This window comes from Pelobates fuscus, chromosome 1 (assembly GCF_036172605.1).
Source record: "Pelobates fuscus isolate aPelFus1 chromosome 1, aPelFus1.pri, whole genome shotgun sequence".
In the NCBI taxonomy this organism is placed as follows: Eukaryota; Metazoa; Chordata; class Amphibia; order Anura; family Pelobatidae; genus Pelobates; species Pelobates fuscus.
The window spans coordinates 131,607,762-131,622,938 of NC_086317.1; the positions used below are offsets into that span (position 1 = coordinate 131,607,762).

At 41.1% G+C, this 15,177-nt stretch overlaps 1 protein-coding gene across 2 annotated transcripts; it reads left to right on the forward strand.

The window, feature by feature from the left end:
- Positions 1–6,546: 6,546 nt before the first annotated feature.
- LOC134588949 (protein BNIP5-like) lies at positions 6,547–14,942 on the forward strand. Of its 2 annotated transcripts, none has more exons than XM_063444303.1 (6): positions 6,547–6,608; positions 10,939–11,632; positions 12,057–12,188; positions 12,594–12,655; positions 13,415–13,675; positions 14,795–14,942. In XM_063444303.1, exons 2-6 carry the CDS (start codon positions 10,948–10,950, stop codon positions 14,834–14,836), a joined length of 1,182 nt encoding a protein of 393 aa, XP_063300373.1. In that variant the 5' UTR covers positions 6,547–6,608; positions 10,939–10,947; the 3' UTR covers positions 14,837–14,942. The 2 variants fall into 2 exon arrangements, with proteins under 2 accessions (XP_063300373.1, XP_063300374.1); XM_063444304.1 differs by having other exon boundaries at positions 10,942–11,632.
- The last annotated feature ends 235 nt before the right edge of the window (positions 14,943–15,177 follow it).

Genomic DNA, 15,177 nt, shown 5'->3' on the forward strand with positions numbered 1-15,177 from the left:
ATGCCAGTCTTGACCTGCAGACCGGGAACATCCCAAAGAAACTTCAGTTTGGGAGATGCTCTGCTAGCACTACACAGCCAGCCCACTGAGCCCAGTACTACTCCAGTCAGTCCTGACTCCTACCTTTTTTTTCACCGGCTGTCCCGGACCCGATCACAGCAGTCAGCAGGCTAGGTTTTCTCCTCCAGGTCCTCCTAGGTTTTCCTCCTGCAGCGTCTGTCACCACTGGCTCCCTCTCTCCTCTCTGGCCTGTGTCACCTGCAGCCGCTGCCAGCTTCTTCTTGCTGCTGCCGGGGCTGGTCTGGTGTGGTTCTCTCCCGCGCTCAGCGCTGCGCTGGGCGGACGCTGCACTGTCCCTCCCCCAGATAGTCCCTTGCTCTCTCTTCGCATCCACCGCACCGCACGCCTGGCACCCCCCCCCTCCACAGTGGGCGGCGACCCGGCGGCTCGGATCGGATTCGCACAGCCAGCACTGCAGAGAGAGTGAGTAAGCCAGGCAGGGGCAGAGAGCTGCGAGTGCGCCCCCCCCCCCAGATGTTGCGCCCGGTGCGGCCGCCCCCCCCCCCCTACACGCCCCACGCTACACCTCTGGCAGGAAGAGCTCAGGTGAGTATGCTCCCTCGCTGCCCGCCTCGGCGGGGGCTCAAAAGTGGCAAGCTGGCCAGCTCTTGAGCCCCCCAGGACACGAGGCAAGCAAGGGATCTGCCTGGGTGTTTGAGGGCAGCTTTTTTTGCCGCCCCCTGCAAAGTTCCGCCCAAGGCAGATGCCTTGTTTGCCTCGTGTAAGATACGTCCCTATTCCTGACACTACAGTGTTTAACGAACTGATTAGGTGACCAGCCCCCCTTCGATCGCATTGGAAACATGTTTAAACTTACACCAAAACCAATACATTAAACTGTAGTGGTTCTGGTGATTATAGTGTCCCTTTAATTTTATGAAATCACCCTAGATTCTGACCAATAGCATACATACATGCCAATAGCATACATACAGCAGCGCCTCCTGGTTGCCTGCCAGCCCTCACGATTCATTATATGTATACAGTTTCTGCTCTGGATAGGAGGAAGTGAGACTGTAACTATAAACAAACATACATACATATCTGCCCACTAACAATGGACATTTGTTTTTTAAACACACTTGAAACCATTAGCTGGAGGTGCCCTGCTTTAAATGCCGCAATTGGTAAGACACCACTGCTTATTTATGCATGTTCCTGCCTCTCATTTTGTGTATAGTGTGCAATGTGCAGCTACATGTTTTATAATTATAATTTTCATTTTGCTGGTTTTAAATATTTTCAATTTTTTAAAATGTATTTACATCACATACATGGGCGTCCGCAGGAATTTTTCCGGGTGGGGGGGGCATAATTGTAATGACATCTATGCTTGGCCCCTTTTTGACAGTGTCATGAAGGGGACGAGCATAGTCTTTATCACTTAAAGCCAGGGTGAATAGCGTTTTCACAACTATGGTGTCAGGAATACATGTTTGTATTCCTGACACTATAGTGTTCCTTTAAGCAAATTAAAGGAACATTCTGGTCACCATAACAACTTCATCTAAATGAAAATGCTATGATGCCAGGAAGCCCCTGGGTGCTCTTTCCTTTAAGGGGTTAAACCGCTCTCAAATGGTTTAACCCCAAAGGCTTCCAGTGCCTTACTCCCCTAATCTATAGGCTGCCCCCCCATGCCTCACTCCCCTAATCTATAGGATGCCCCCCATGCCTCACTCCCCTAATCTATAGGCTGCCCCCCCATGCCTCACTCCCCTAATCTATAGGCTGCCCCCCCATGCCTCACTCCCCTAATCTATAGGCTGCCCCCCCATGCCTCACCCCCCTAATCTATAGGCTGCCCCCCCATGCCTCACTCCCCTAATCTATAGGCTGCCCCCCCATGCCTCACTCCCCTAATCTATAGGCTGCCCCCCCATGCCTCACTCCCCTAATCTATAGGCTGCCCCCCCATGCCTCACTCCCCTAATCTATAGGCTGCCCCCCCATGCCTCACTCCCCTAATCTATAGGCTGCCCCCCCATGCCTCACTCCCCTAATCTATAGGCTGCCCCCCCATGCCTTACTCCCCTAATCTATAGGCTGCCCCCCCATGCCTTACTCCCCTAATCTATAGGCTGCCCCCCCATGCCTTACTCCCCTAATCTATAGGCTGCCCCCCCATGCCTTACTCCCCTAATCTATAAGCTGCCCCCCCATGCCTTACTCCCCTAATCTATAAGCTGCCCCCCCCCCCCCCCATGCCTTACTCCCCTAATATATAGGCTGGAAGGGGGGAAGGACAACGGCGCTGGGAAAAGGTATGTATAAAAAAAAAAAAAGGGTTTCTAACCCTTTATTTACCAGGGAAGGGAGTCACAAGGGAGGGGGGAGGCAGAGAGTGATAGTGCCAGGAATACAGCTTTGTATTCCTGGCACTATAGTATCGCTTTCACTAGTTTTAGGCGATGCTGGATGCCCTCATGCATAGCGACAGCCACTACTGGTGGCGTTTCCCCATAAAAGGTAATTATTGCAATTTATTAAGTATACAAGTAAAAATGTGAAAACAAATTAGTTTTTTTGACCCATTTTTTACATTTTGTTTACAAATAATGTTGAATAGATACATAAAGGACAATAAATGAATGCCAATTCTGTTCTTTGAAAAAACAATATATAAGGTGTATGAGGCCACGTAAAAAGAAACCTTAAATTATGGTGGAACAAACACAAAGTGCAAATTCTAATTTTTGTTTGGTTGAGAACATTTACGAAGAACTTACCAACAATTAAATTATTCTTTTAAAGTGTTTACCCATGGTGAATCATAATTCATGTATGTTTGTTGTGAATTACTACAACACTAGTTTCCTATAAAGGAGGAAATATCTCATATTCTGTATGCATACATAATCTGTTGCTCTTTTGTTAGGACCTGAATTCATTTAATTTTTTTTTTTCTTCCCCAATTATGTCTTTACAAGTGATTGGAAATTACCACAGTGCATTGGGAAAGTCCAGTCGAGTGAGTAGGTGGGTGTGTTTTGGTTTATTACTGTACTTAACATGTACCTTTGATAGTCTCTCATTTAATGTCTGAGATGTTATCTCTCATACAGATGTCTAGGAGTTGTCTTTTACTGTACCAAATTTGCTTGTAACCCTACAGCACAATCCTGCATAACATGTTTCATAATATCATTACTAATAAAATTGAAGATAAATTACAATTAAAAAGTGTGTTTTTATGAAGCCTGTTTATATGAATAAGTGTTTGTGTAGGAGATTGTGTGTCTGTGTGTATAAATGAATGTACATGTGTACATGAATGTCAGTATGTACGTGTAATTTCCCCCCCCCCCCCCCCAAAAAAAAAAAAAAAAAAGAAAAAAAAAGTTCAGGGTGGTACAGAGGGAGAACGCAAATTTCTTTAGTTAATTTTATTTTTTTTACAGTACGGGGGTTGGCGTCCCAAACCACATTTCTACGTAGGTATGCCTCTCTTTTCAAGAATTATGAGTAACTTCACACATTCTGCATTAATACAAACATCTCAGGATAGCCCAATCATCACATATCATGTAGATTATCTCCCAAACTCCTACAGATTTTCCATAATAATGACAAGACTGGGACAAGGTTAGCTGGTCTTGCTGCATTTCACTACTACATTATTTCTCTATTAGTTCTTACTTGGGGAAAGCGATTTTTATATACCAACCCTATAATGCAAAGTGCAGATATACAGATGGAAAATTAACTTAAAATTCAGACTAGCATTTGATAGGTAAATAACTTATTTGGTAGTAGATTCATATTTTTATTTCAGGTATAATATAATATTATAAAATTACTCATGATGAATCTCCTAAGACTCGATATAACTGAGTCTTAGGAGATTCTTCATGAGTAACTTCACAAAAATTGTGGAATTTTATTTTTAAAATGGCAGGTAAAAGAATGTAATTTTTTTATGTCCTGTGGTCGAAAATGATCCTGAAATGTGGATTCAACTTGATGGGCAGTGGCGTAACTACAACGGTCGCAGTTGTCATAGCTGTGACTGGGACCATCACTCCAGGATGCCCGGCCGCCATGTTGACCATGCGCAGGCATAACTTCATGGCCAGTGCAGAGCTGCATTAGCCCGCGTAGTACAGTTGCCAGGCGATGGGCATGAGGGGGAGCACACAGCACGGCGCTGTAACCTGCGGGTAACTGCTTGTAAGGTGGGGGAACGGACCGCGGGTACAGGAGCCTCTATTTTCCTCGACCCTGTCTGACATTAAGTGCTCACTAAGAACACTTCCTGTCAGATCGGTTACCGTGGGCCACTCGCCCATACTTCATGGACAAGAGCAGATACAGAGGGGGATTGGGGAAAATGAGACACGTGGTTGAGAATTGAGACACAGAGTGACTGGGGGAAGAATTAGACAAATGGGGGAGAAATTGAGACACGTGGAGGGGATGGGGGAGAGAATGAAACGTGGAGGGGATGAGGAGGGAGAGAATGAGACACGTGGAGGAGATATGGGGGAGAGAATGAGACACGTGGAGGGGATGGGGGAGAGAATGAGACACGTGGAGGGGATATGGGGGAGAGAATGAGACACGTGGAGGGGATATGGGGGAGAGAATGAGACACGTGGAGGGGATATGGGGGAGAGAATGAGACACGTGGAGGGGATACGGGGGGGAAAATGAGACACGTGGAGGAGATACGGGGGGGAGAATGAGACACGTGGAGGGGATACGGGGGGGAGAATGAGACACGTGGAGGGGATACGGGGGGGAGAATGAGACACGTGGAGGGGATACGGGGGGAGAGAATGAGACACGTGGAGGGGATACGGGGGGAGAGAATGAGACACGTGGAGGGGATACGGGGGGAGAGAATGAGACACGTGGAGGGGATACGGGGGGAGAGAATGAGACACGTGGAGGGGATACGGGGGGAGAGAATGAGACACGTGGAGGGGATACGGGGGGAGAGAATGAGACATGTGGAGGGGATACGGGGGGAGAGAATGAGACACGTGGAGGGGATACGGGGGGAGAGAATGAGACACGTGGAGGGGATACGGGGGGAGAGAATGAGACACGTGGAGGGGATACGGGGGGAGAGAATGAGACACGTGGAGGGGATACGGGGGGAGAGAATGAGACACGTGGAGGGGATGAGGGGGAAAGAATGAGACACTTGAAGGGGATGAGGGGGAGAGAATGAGACACTTGAAGGGGATGAGGGGGAGAGAATGAGACACTTGAAGGGGATGAGGGGGAGAGAATGAGACACTTGAAGGGGATGAGGGGGAGAGAATGAGACACGTGGAGGGGTTGGAGAGGGAGAATGAGACACATGGGAGGACCAGGGCAATTTACCTATCTATGGATGGAGTTCCTGCTCATACATTCAGGGCCACAATGGACCTCCTGAGACAACTGTTCAGCGAGCAATAATTTCGAGACATTCCTAAATGAATTTGCTACCACATTCGCCTGACCTTTCAGCTCCCAATTACTTCTTGTGAGAACATCTGAAAGATTGAGTGTTCGTGAAACAAACCGTGCATTTGTGCAGCTCAAGAAAAATATCCATTCAGAAAAGCCAGCATAATCCTCAATTATAAAAGTGTGAATATAAAAGTGAAATTGGCACTTTTAGAAACCGTCACAAATTTGACAGACTCCAGACACATAAAGCACTCTAGCAAGCTGAAGTGCTTTATGTGTCTGGATTCTTCTTTTAGCTTTGAGAACTATCTTATCACGGAGCTCTGTGGTAAGAAAGCTTCTGTAATAAAACATTTTATAATTCGAATATATTAATAATATATTAATACACGAATGCATATGTACAAAAATGTGTGTGCACACTTCCTTATTTAATTCATAAATAGTTAAATTGTCACGTTTAATAAAACAAAGCTGAATCTTTTCACATCCTGAATAAAATATGAAGGAAAAAAAAAAAAGTCACAATCCTTGAAATCATAAATAACCCCTAGACACATCTAGCATCATATATTATTTAAAACTTTGTGGTTAAGTCATAGTTTTCGAGCTAAAGTAAACAAGCCAGCAAGGAATCAGGTTTACCTATCAGAGGCAATAACAACAGGTGAAAACAAATAAAACTGGAATTACCGGAAATGGCATCCTTGTTTTCTACACCAACACAAGTATCAAAATCATTTAGAAATGGCTTCTGAGCGCTTTCTGTAAACACGACTAGAAAATCAACATATCCTTTTACAGGGTAAGTAGACATAGATAATAAGGAAGTGCTGTACTGTAACCTTGTATGGAAGAGGGTAGTCTTCACCTTTTGTAATGTGGGGAATGCACAGGTAGGCGGGCTGCTTATCTACTACTACCTGCAATTAGCAGTCTATAAATAACGCCCTGAGCTCAGCCTGCTTTCTAATGGTAACTGCTGGAAGCCGAATTAACAGTCAGACAACACTGAGACTCTAAACAGCTCACTTGCTGAGACTCTAAACAGCTCACTTGCTGAGACTCTAAACAGCTCACTTGCTGAGACTCTAAACAGCTCACATACTGAGACTTGATCAGCGAACGTCCTGGGACTCTGCAAGGTAAATGTTCAGCTAAGTGTTCTATGGATAAACGGGCTGGATTGCTCAATGGAAGTGATACAAAATGGAAGGTTAACAATAACAGCCATAAACTATATCCGTTGTATGATATATGTGCAGTGGTTCCCAACTTTTTCTGTAATCTAGACAGGAACTCAATAGGGAATTTCCAAATCCTGGACTGTTGGCGTGTCAGGAGGATTAGGATGGAAACTGCGCGCCATAAACTGTTATACCAGTTGTAATGTTTAATCTATAGTGCATATTGCATAACTAGAAACTGGTCTCCAAACTGGGATGCAGTGAGCTTCCTCTCTAAAGGAAAGTTTCATTTATCTCATTTACCACTGACACGAGCAGATAAACCATTTTTTGTGGTGATTTGATTTTATTATTATTTTTTTCAACTATCTCCATAAAGTAAGGGGTTAAACTGATTCATTAATAGACTAAATATATTTATTTAGGAAAATCCCTCCATTGTTTTTTTTTTTTTTTTTTTTTTACATTCCTTTACTTAAATTCTTTATTGACTTCTTAGCCTATCTAAGAACTACTAACAACTGTAAAGCAGCAGGATCGATTTTTTGTTTGTTTGTTTGTTTTTTAAAACGAATTATTCTGAATTCTATTAATTTTCACATACCACAATATATTTCTACAGAATTTTCACATTTTTGGCAAAAAGACAGAATCGTGAGTCAGTTATTCTAACTTGGCTGTTTTGGGTTACAATTTGCAATCCTCTTTAATTATCCACCATTAACGATTGCTGTTTAGTGGGTAAACTAAACAAATTCTGTTTGAATTGTTGTAACTTTACAGCATCACTAGGTTGTGCAAAAAAAAAAAAAAGTCCATATATATTGTTTATACTGACAGGGCCGTCTTTAGCGCGGGGCAAACGGGGCAGCTGCCCCGGGCCCAGTTGCTCCTGGGGGGCCCAGAGCAGCTGCTCCGTGGGCCCCGCGATTTGAGTAGCCCCCCTTGGACCCGGTGGTGCGGCTGCACAGAGCCGCACCATCCCGCATGCTAAAGAGGGCCCCCGGGTGGCCCATGCACTAAGGGCCACCCGGTGGACATGTGCCAGCAGGGGCCCAGTCGGGCGCTGTTACGCTTAAACAGCGCGACCGGGCCCCTTCCTGTTCGTCAGCCGGCTGGGAGGAAGTGAGTGCCGCGAGTCACTTCCTCCCACCGGAGATCAGAGCCGCACAGGAGGAGAAAGGCAGGGAGGAGGGGAGTTTAAGAGGAGAACTCCCAACTGCCTCAGCCTGCCACTGTTCCCCAGGGAAACCACCCTCCAGAAAAGGTAAGGGTGGTTGGAGGGTGGCTAAATGTATGTCAGTATGTTTGTGTGTGTGTATGTCTGTCTGTGTTTCAGTGTATCTGTGTGTGTATATCAGTATGCCTGTGTGTGTCAGTATGTCTGTGTGTGTGTCAATACTTCTGTCAGTGTGTGTCAGCATGTCTGTGTGTGTGTGTCAGCATTTCTGTCTGTGTGTCTGTCAGCATTTCTGTCTGTGTGTGTATCAGTATGTCTGTCTGTGTGTGTGTCAGTATGACTGTGTGTGTGTCAGTATTTCTGTCTGTGTGTGTCAGTATGTCTATGTGTGTGTGTGTCAGTATTTCTGTCAGTGTATGTGTCTGTGTATGTGTGTTTGTTAGTATGTCTGTCTGTGTGTGTCAGTATGTCTGTGTGTATGTCAGTATGCCTGTGTGTGTCACTGTGTCTGTGTGTATGTCAGTATGCGTGTGTGTATCAGCATGTCTGTGTGTGTGTCAATACGTGTGTCAGTGTATGTGTCTGTGTGTGTATGTATGTGCGTCTGTGTGTGTGTGTGTGTGTCAGTATGTCTGAATGTGTGTCAATATGTCTGCCAGTATATATTTGTGTGTCAGTGTATGTGTGTGTCAGTATGTATCTGCGAATGTTTTAATATGTCTGTCTCTGTGTGTGTATGTGTCAATATGTCAGTGTGATTGGGGGTTGGGCGTAATTGGGGGGTTGGTTGATTGAGAGGGTCGCAGGGCCGTGGGGGCCCAACAAAATTCTTTGCCCAGGGTCCTATTCATATTAAAGACGGCCCTGTATACTGATGAAGTACAATGACTATAACCTTTCAGCTGTTAATAGGATAAAGTGAATTAAATTCGTAGCTGGACAGCCACATAATAGTGACTACTGTTTGTTACATACTTAAACTCGAACTATACGAAGAGGCTTTGTCCAATGCCTAATATTCCAGCAGGAAGGGAATATCTAGGTGTAAAGTATATCCTGAGGCAAACAAGCTCTTTTTACCCAACTCCATTTTATTTACCATGGAACAATGATACTTTGACAATGACAGAAACTTGAAATGGTTTGACACTTGTATACTAAACACCAAATTGAAGTGAATTTCTTTGGAATGCTGATTTTCAATTCACTACAGTTTAGTTAATAAACCCCTGTGTCCTGAACAAGTTGCTGAGATACTGCTACTGTAGTAGCTAAGTAAGCTGATGAGTAGTGTGGCTTTGGTATAATTGTAGAAAGTCAAATTATATATCCAGTTTGCATATATGTTCTATAATCTGTGTGTGTAGTATGTATATGTGGAGGGGGTATTTTTGGTGCAAAAATTGTATATGTATATTTTCTGTATGTAGAAACAATGCAAATGTTTTGTGTGTCAAGTTGATAAGAATGCAGTTTCCTGTTGTGTTTTAGGTACCTAACAATAAGAGAAGGTTCTTGTGAAATGAGAATCTGCCACATTGTTTGAATATAAAGATAACATGAAGGTGACAAATGCCCATGTGCTAAATAATTCCACTTCCCCAATGGTCATTTGCATAAAAAAAAACTACTGTGAGAAAATCAAGCAAGTTTGCATTCTGCTTGACGCAAATGGTAAATTTGTTACTGGGGGTGGACAAATTCCTTTTATATTCATTTAGTAGAGGACGTTTGAGCTAAATTAATCAAATCTAAAGTGAGTGAACAAGTGGTTTCCTTTAGTTTTGTTTACTAATAATGTTATTTAATGGGGGTACAGTATGGAAGTCCCCAGGAGATCAAACAAAAAATAGCCTCCAATGATATATCTACAAAGTATTACCTTGGCATACTAGAGATGTTTCCGGATATTGAAAAACAAGATTTTGCAAGTCGTGGTGTTTAATTCTATATTTTTTTTTATTTTTTTTTAGATCTATATTAATATGCTTATCTGTTTTTATTGCAGAAGTCTGGATAACTTGTTTGTGAGCTGCTTAAGATCTCAGTCAATAAAAATAACTTTTTATTTTTGTGTCTGATATAGGGATTTGAGTACTGGCCAATTTAATTAAAAACTGGCATGCAACAATACATGGTTGCTTTACATTCTTATTTTAATGTTGGTGCTTGTTATAAAATTTCATAAAAGATATATATTTTTTTATTATTTTTCTTCAGAACAGTGCAACCAGTAAATGTTATTGCATGGCTATTTTGTTATAGGAACATGTATTTGCTTTCAGTAGGCAAACAAGGGAGGTTATAGCAGAAAGCTTTTGCCAGTGTAGGTGTTTGTAAACACAGCATGACTACAAGTGAAATGTTGACAGGTGACCGCTTCAGCAGAGGATCAGTGACACAAGTCATGAGATCTTTCATTAAATTGTCACTTTATCAAATGACTGACCCTAAATATTAAGAAAGGGTTTTTACATATGCACATGTTTGTATGTGTCTAATATAGCTTATAGTAAATACAACATGGTTTTAAGTAGTGTAGAATAAAAGAGAAGTTTATTTTCTCAGGTTTCTTTTATTTTTTTATTTTTTTTTTTTTTTAATTGTCTATTTCCTATTCTGGAAATCCCTTTCAAATTGTATTATGATGGTTTAAATGATTCACAATTCTCAGAAATTTTAAGACCCAAAATGGCCAAACTAGAAAGGAAAAAAAAAACTCCCAAGCCAGTAATGCGTCCAGTTCAACTATTTTGGTCTTCTGTTTGAAATTCCCATTGAATTCCTGACAATTCTCACGTTGGTGAAAAATGCTGCATGTGTGGTAGCTTCCAAGTATCACTTCAGCTGTTGCATATCTAGATCATCCACAAATTTAATTCCGATCATAAACACGCACAACTTGTAGCCGTTTTCTATAAATGAATCCCATAATGGTTTCTGAAGGAGTGGTTAGACATTAAAGGTAGTAACTGGAAATGTAAGGGTTAACTCGGTGCTCATAGTGTTCCTTCATGTTGGGTTAATGATAAATACGCCACTAAATAACAAGTGTTTTGTACATTATTACACATAAGTTCACTAATATCATATTTTACATTGCTATAGCAGAACACAATGGATAAGGCAAACCGCTTTGAGAAGGGAAGTAAACGGAGAGCAACATTCATGACGTTAAATAATGAAGAAGCAAAGAAAGTCTTGGAAATATACGTGAAACGAAGTTTAAGCAACTGTGATGAGAAAACCAGAAAGGAATTGAAGTCTAGGAAAGTTCACAGGTCAGCTAGTGATTTTTCCAAATCTGTAGTGGTTACAAGTAAAACAAAGTTATATAGAGCAAAAAACCTTCAAGAGACAGAGGAACTAAAAAAGGAAGAGCAAACTGTCAATCTAGAAAATGGAACTTTGGAACCTTCACAAGATGTGAATGAAAGTACAGACCATGCAAAATGTACACAAACAGTCAAACAATCCTGGTTTAAGAATTTGTTTGGTCAGTTATTTAAGAAAAAAGATGACAAGAAAAATGATAAACACATGCATCGTGGAGAGAAAACTGTGCCAGACATGTGTTGTGTCTTTGAAGACCAAGTGACTTGTGTTGAAGATGCTACTCCACAACGTAAGGCATCCAAAAAGATTGGCCTACAAAGATCCAGCATTAGAAGAGCATTTTCTTTTAAAAAACACACATCTGAAGATGTCACCGGAGGTTTAACAGCGGATGGTCTCCCTGGCAAGCTGAAGAGGCCAACTCATCTCCCACTGACATGCATCAACAGACCCTCATCGGGCAAAGGTAGATATGAGAGTTTTAGTTCACTTTTTTGTTTGTCTGCATGAATTGCTAAATGTCAGGGCATGCTTAAATGTTCATGATAAACTTAAAGGGCTAGTCATAGTGGTAGGAGCCGCCTGTGCAGTGTTTTGGAGTGAAATCACATCCAGAGATATTTGCACTTGTGTGCTTGGGGCTAGTTCATAGAGAAGCATTTGAGTGGACTGTGGATGATGCGGCATGACGTCACACAGAGTGGGGATGACGACCTTTCCCGGGGCTGGATTCCAGGTAACTTATTTGTTTTCCTGTTTCCTACGGCGTTTAGTTTTGTGTGTTTTTTTTTTTGTTTTCTTTTTTTATTTACAAGGCATAATCAAGGGAACAAATGTATTGATGAGAAATTGGTTGTAGTGACATTTTAACTGATTTATATTTGTTTTAGATAAAAAGAATACAGACTGCTATTACCAGAAGGTTTCTGCAGAGATTGAGTTGATTGTTAAGGAAAGTGATAAACCAGACGAAAGAAAGAGTGTGAGTGGAGAATCAAATTGTGAAGCCACTGAAGACAACGGTAAACATTTGATTTATATTTGACTGGGGTTTGTTTTTGTGGTGGGGTGATTAACAGAAGCTTGAGCATTGTCTCCCAACCTTGGAAGCATTTATGTGCCCCCATTGTGACCTCTGCAGCCTAAAAGAGGAGGTTGGAAACCTGAATTAGTCAGACTGCTCAAGTTCCACTTGAGAATCTTCACTTGCTTGTTCAGTTCCAGATTCCTCAGTCTTCTCTAAAGTGCACACAATGTGGGACAGAACTTCAATAGCTTAAAGACAATGCTCTGTGCAATAGTTACATGTACAAATCATTAATTACTTTTAGAAACTAAAAACTTTAATGCTGGGGTATGTTTATAAAAATGTCTGCATATATAACATCTACGGTATTTACTTTAAATGTTTGTTTTTTTTCTTTTAGATGAGCTTATTAAAAAAATAGTCTCTATTCTCCGGAAACAGGGGGATGAATGGAACAGCAAGGTAAACAATACTTTCTTGAAATGTTTGTTTATATAAAATGGTCATACAAAATAATTTTATTCTCACCTGACACCATATGAACAGTCTATTAAAGGGACACTGTACTCACCAGAGCAACTACAGCTTAATATAGTTGACCTGATGTGTATATATTATGTCCCTGCAGGCATTTTAATGTAAACACTTCCTTTTAAGAGCAAAGGCTTCCCATAGATATGCATTGATTCAATGCATCTCTATGATGAGATATTAAATGATGCAGTGCAATGTCATACCATGCGTGTGCATTAGCCTCTCAATGCTTTCTTATGGGAAAGATTTGAGAACAGGCAAAAACGGAATAGCTTGCCCTTCAATTACAAGCTGGTAATTGCCAATTCTCACTTTCTGGTTTTGTTATCCATGCATTTGTTTAGGGTTTCCTAAAGCTGAAAGTGTAATGTAGACATAAACAGTGTGGCAAGAGAGGGTATTGGCTACGCCTCACTGACAAGCTCCAAATAAGACTGAAACAATAATCTGATGTGGTTGTAATTTCCTGGACACCGGGAACTTGCTGGCATTTCTTGGCTCTCTCTGTATTGGCATATGTGCACAGAACTTGTTTGAGACCTGTGTGGACTAACCAAATGGGCAAACTACATTATTTTGTCTCAATGTCCTCTTATCCTCTGCATGCTTTTGCAGGGTCTGTTTTTTTGTTTTTTTGTTTTTTTTCTTGATCAATAAATTGGTTTGCTTATTCATTTATTGAAATAGATGAAAGAGGACCCAACCATCAACCGCTTCTTCAGAAACATTTCGTATAACTCATTCAAACAATTGGCCGATGTCTATGTTGACAAGGAAGTGAAAAACAGGGCGGCAGATGCAACTCCTGAAGATCTACAATTTGCATACTCTGTCCACTTAACCGCTCAGGTTGCAGGAATTTCCAGCCATTCTGTAAACCGGATCATGGGCTTCGGAACTCAGTATCTACAAGACGTTTTCACAAGATATTCATGTGGCAAAAAATGGGTAAGATTAGAGAGAACATCATCCGTTTACAGAGTAGCAGCATTGCTTACAACATAAACTGTTTAAAGCACAAATTAAACCCTAACTGGAAACAACATACGGTAGCCTGTGCATGTTAAACTAGATCAGCCACTTGTCATGTAATTTCCTCAATTGCTCTATGTAACTAACATCTTGATTGAGTCCTATATTTAGACGTGATTAAAAGTGCAATTAATGGTTGGTTAAGCCATGCTGATTATAGATACTCTAGGTAAGGTTTCAGTGTGGGTATTAGTCATCATGGGAAAGGTCACCTTGAAACACCCATTGACCTAGATAGTTGCACTGTAACACATGACTTGAAGCAATCATACTAAACTGTAAAATCATGTTTTGATCCTGATGCAAAACGAAGATGTTAATAGATGATATGTACGAATACATAATTGCCATGTTTATCAAGCTAATCTGTGAAATTTCTGGGGCAGTAAAAGTGAAGCAATCAGTTGGAACATTATTTTTGGATTCAAAGAGAATAGTTTGAATTGACATATGGCCCATTACTGCCAGTTTCACTTGGATAGATGATCAATGTCTTGATCCATTATTGATTTTTTTTTTTTTTTTTTTTTGTATACCAATCTGGTCTGCAGACAGACTTGGCAGGCTACAAATCGCAAACTGGATCATTGCCAAAGCTGTCTTGGAAAAATAAAAGTTGTAATGCATTGGTTCTTTAACATGGTAAAAAAGAAAAAAAATAGAATTTGAGTGGGGAAAGTAAAGAAATGGTCCTAAATATATAGTTGATTGTAGAGGTTTGTAGTTGTGTGTTGTTGTTGTGTTTTTGTTTGTTTGTTTTGTTTTTGTACTTTATTCACCATGTGGAAATTTGGGAACAAATTAGCATAATCTAGTCCATGATACCACAGTTGGAAGGATAAATCCCTCAGTCAGCTGAAATGGGAAATTCCCCACTGCCTCTTTTGGTCTCTATTCTTTAAATGGTAATGAAGTCACTACAATTGTTTAGTGAGTAAACAAAGTGACTCCATCTCTGTTAAATACAGTAATTATTTACCTTTTTTTTTTTTTTTTTAGTGGTGTTTGTAACAAATTATTTTTATCTTTACACAGGACAGCAGTGTAGACTCAACGGCATGCATTAGTCCTGACTGAGGAAAAATATACTGAACTGAAGCACATGGTAACTGCAAGAACTATTGAAACATTCAACCCAATATTCCTATATTTCACGACTGGACCAGTGAATATTTAAAGGTTTCAGGCAAGAACTTTGAACTTTTGCTTTAATCCATTGCTACATTTTACTGTAACAGATGGATAATTAGATGTTTGAACAAAGTGTTTAAAATTACCAAGGAATCGTTCTCCTTTTAGGCTTTTAAAGATTTCCCAACATTCCACAAGAGAAATGATTTCAAGAGTTTGAGAAAGCAAGGCTTCAAAGTAAATTTTTTATCCTAAAGTAAGAAGAGAAAAAAAAAAAACTTCTGATG

What these genes read in the sequence shown, in the direction of transcription:
- LOC134588949 (XM_063444303.1), top strand. Translation starts at nt 10,948, where the DNA reads ATGGATAAGGCAAACCGCTTTGAGAAGGGAAGTAAACGGAGAGCAACA. An exon ending in CAGACCCTCATCGGGCAAAG is followed by an intron (nt 11,633 to 12,056) that starts GTAGATATGAGA and finishes TATTTGTTTTAG; the next exon opens with ATAAAAAGAATACAGACTGC. An exon ending in TGAAGCCACTGAAGACAACG is followed by an intron (nt 12,189 to 12,593) that starts GTAAACATTTGA and finishes TTTTTCTTTTAG; the next exon opens with ATGAGCTTATTAAAAAAATA.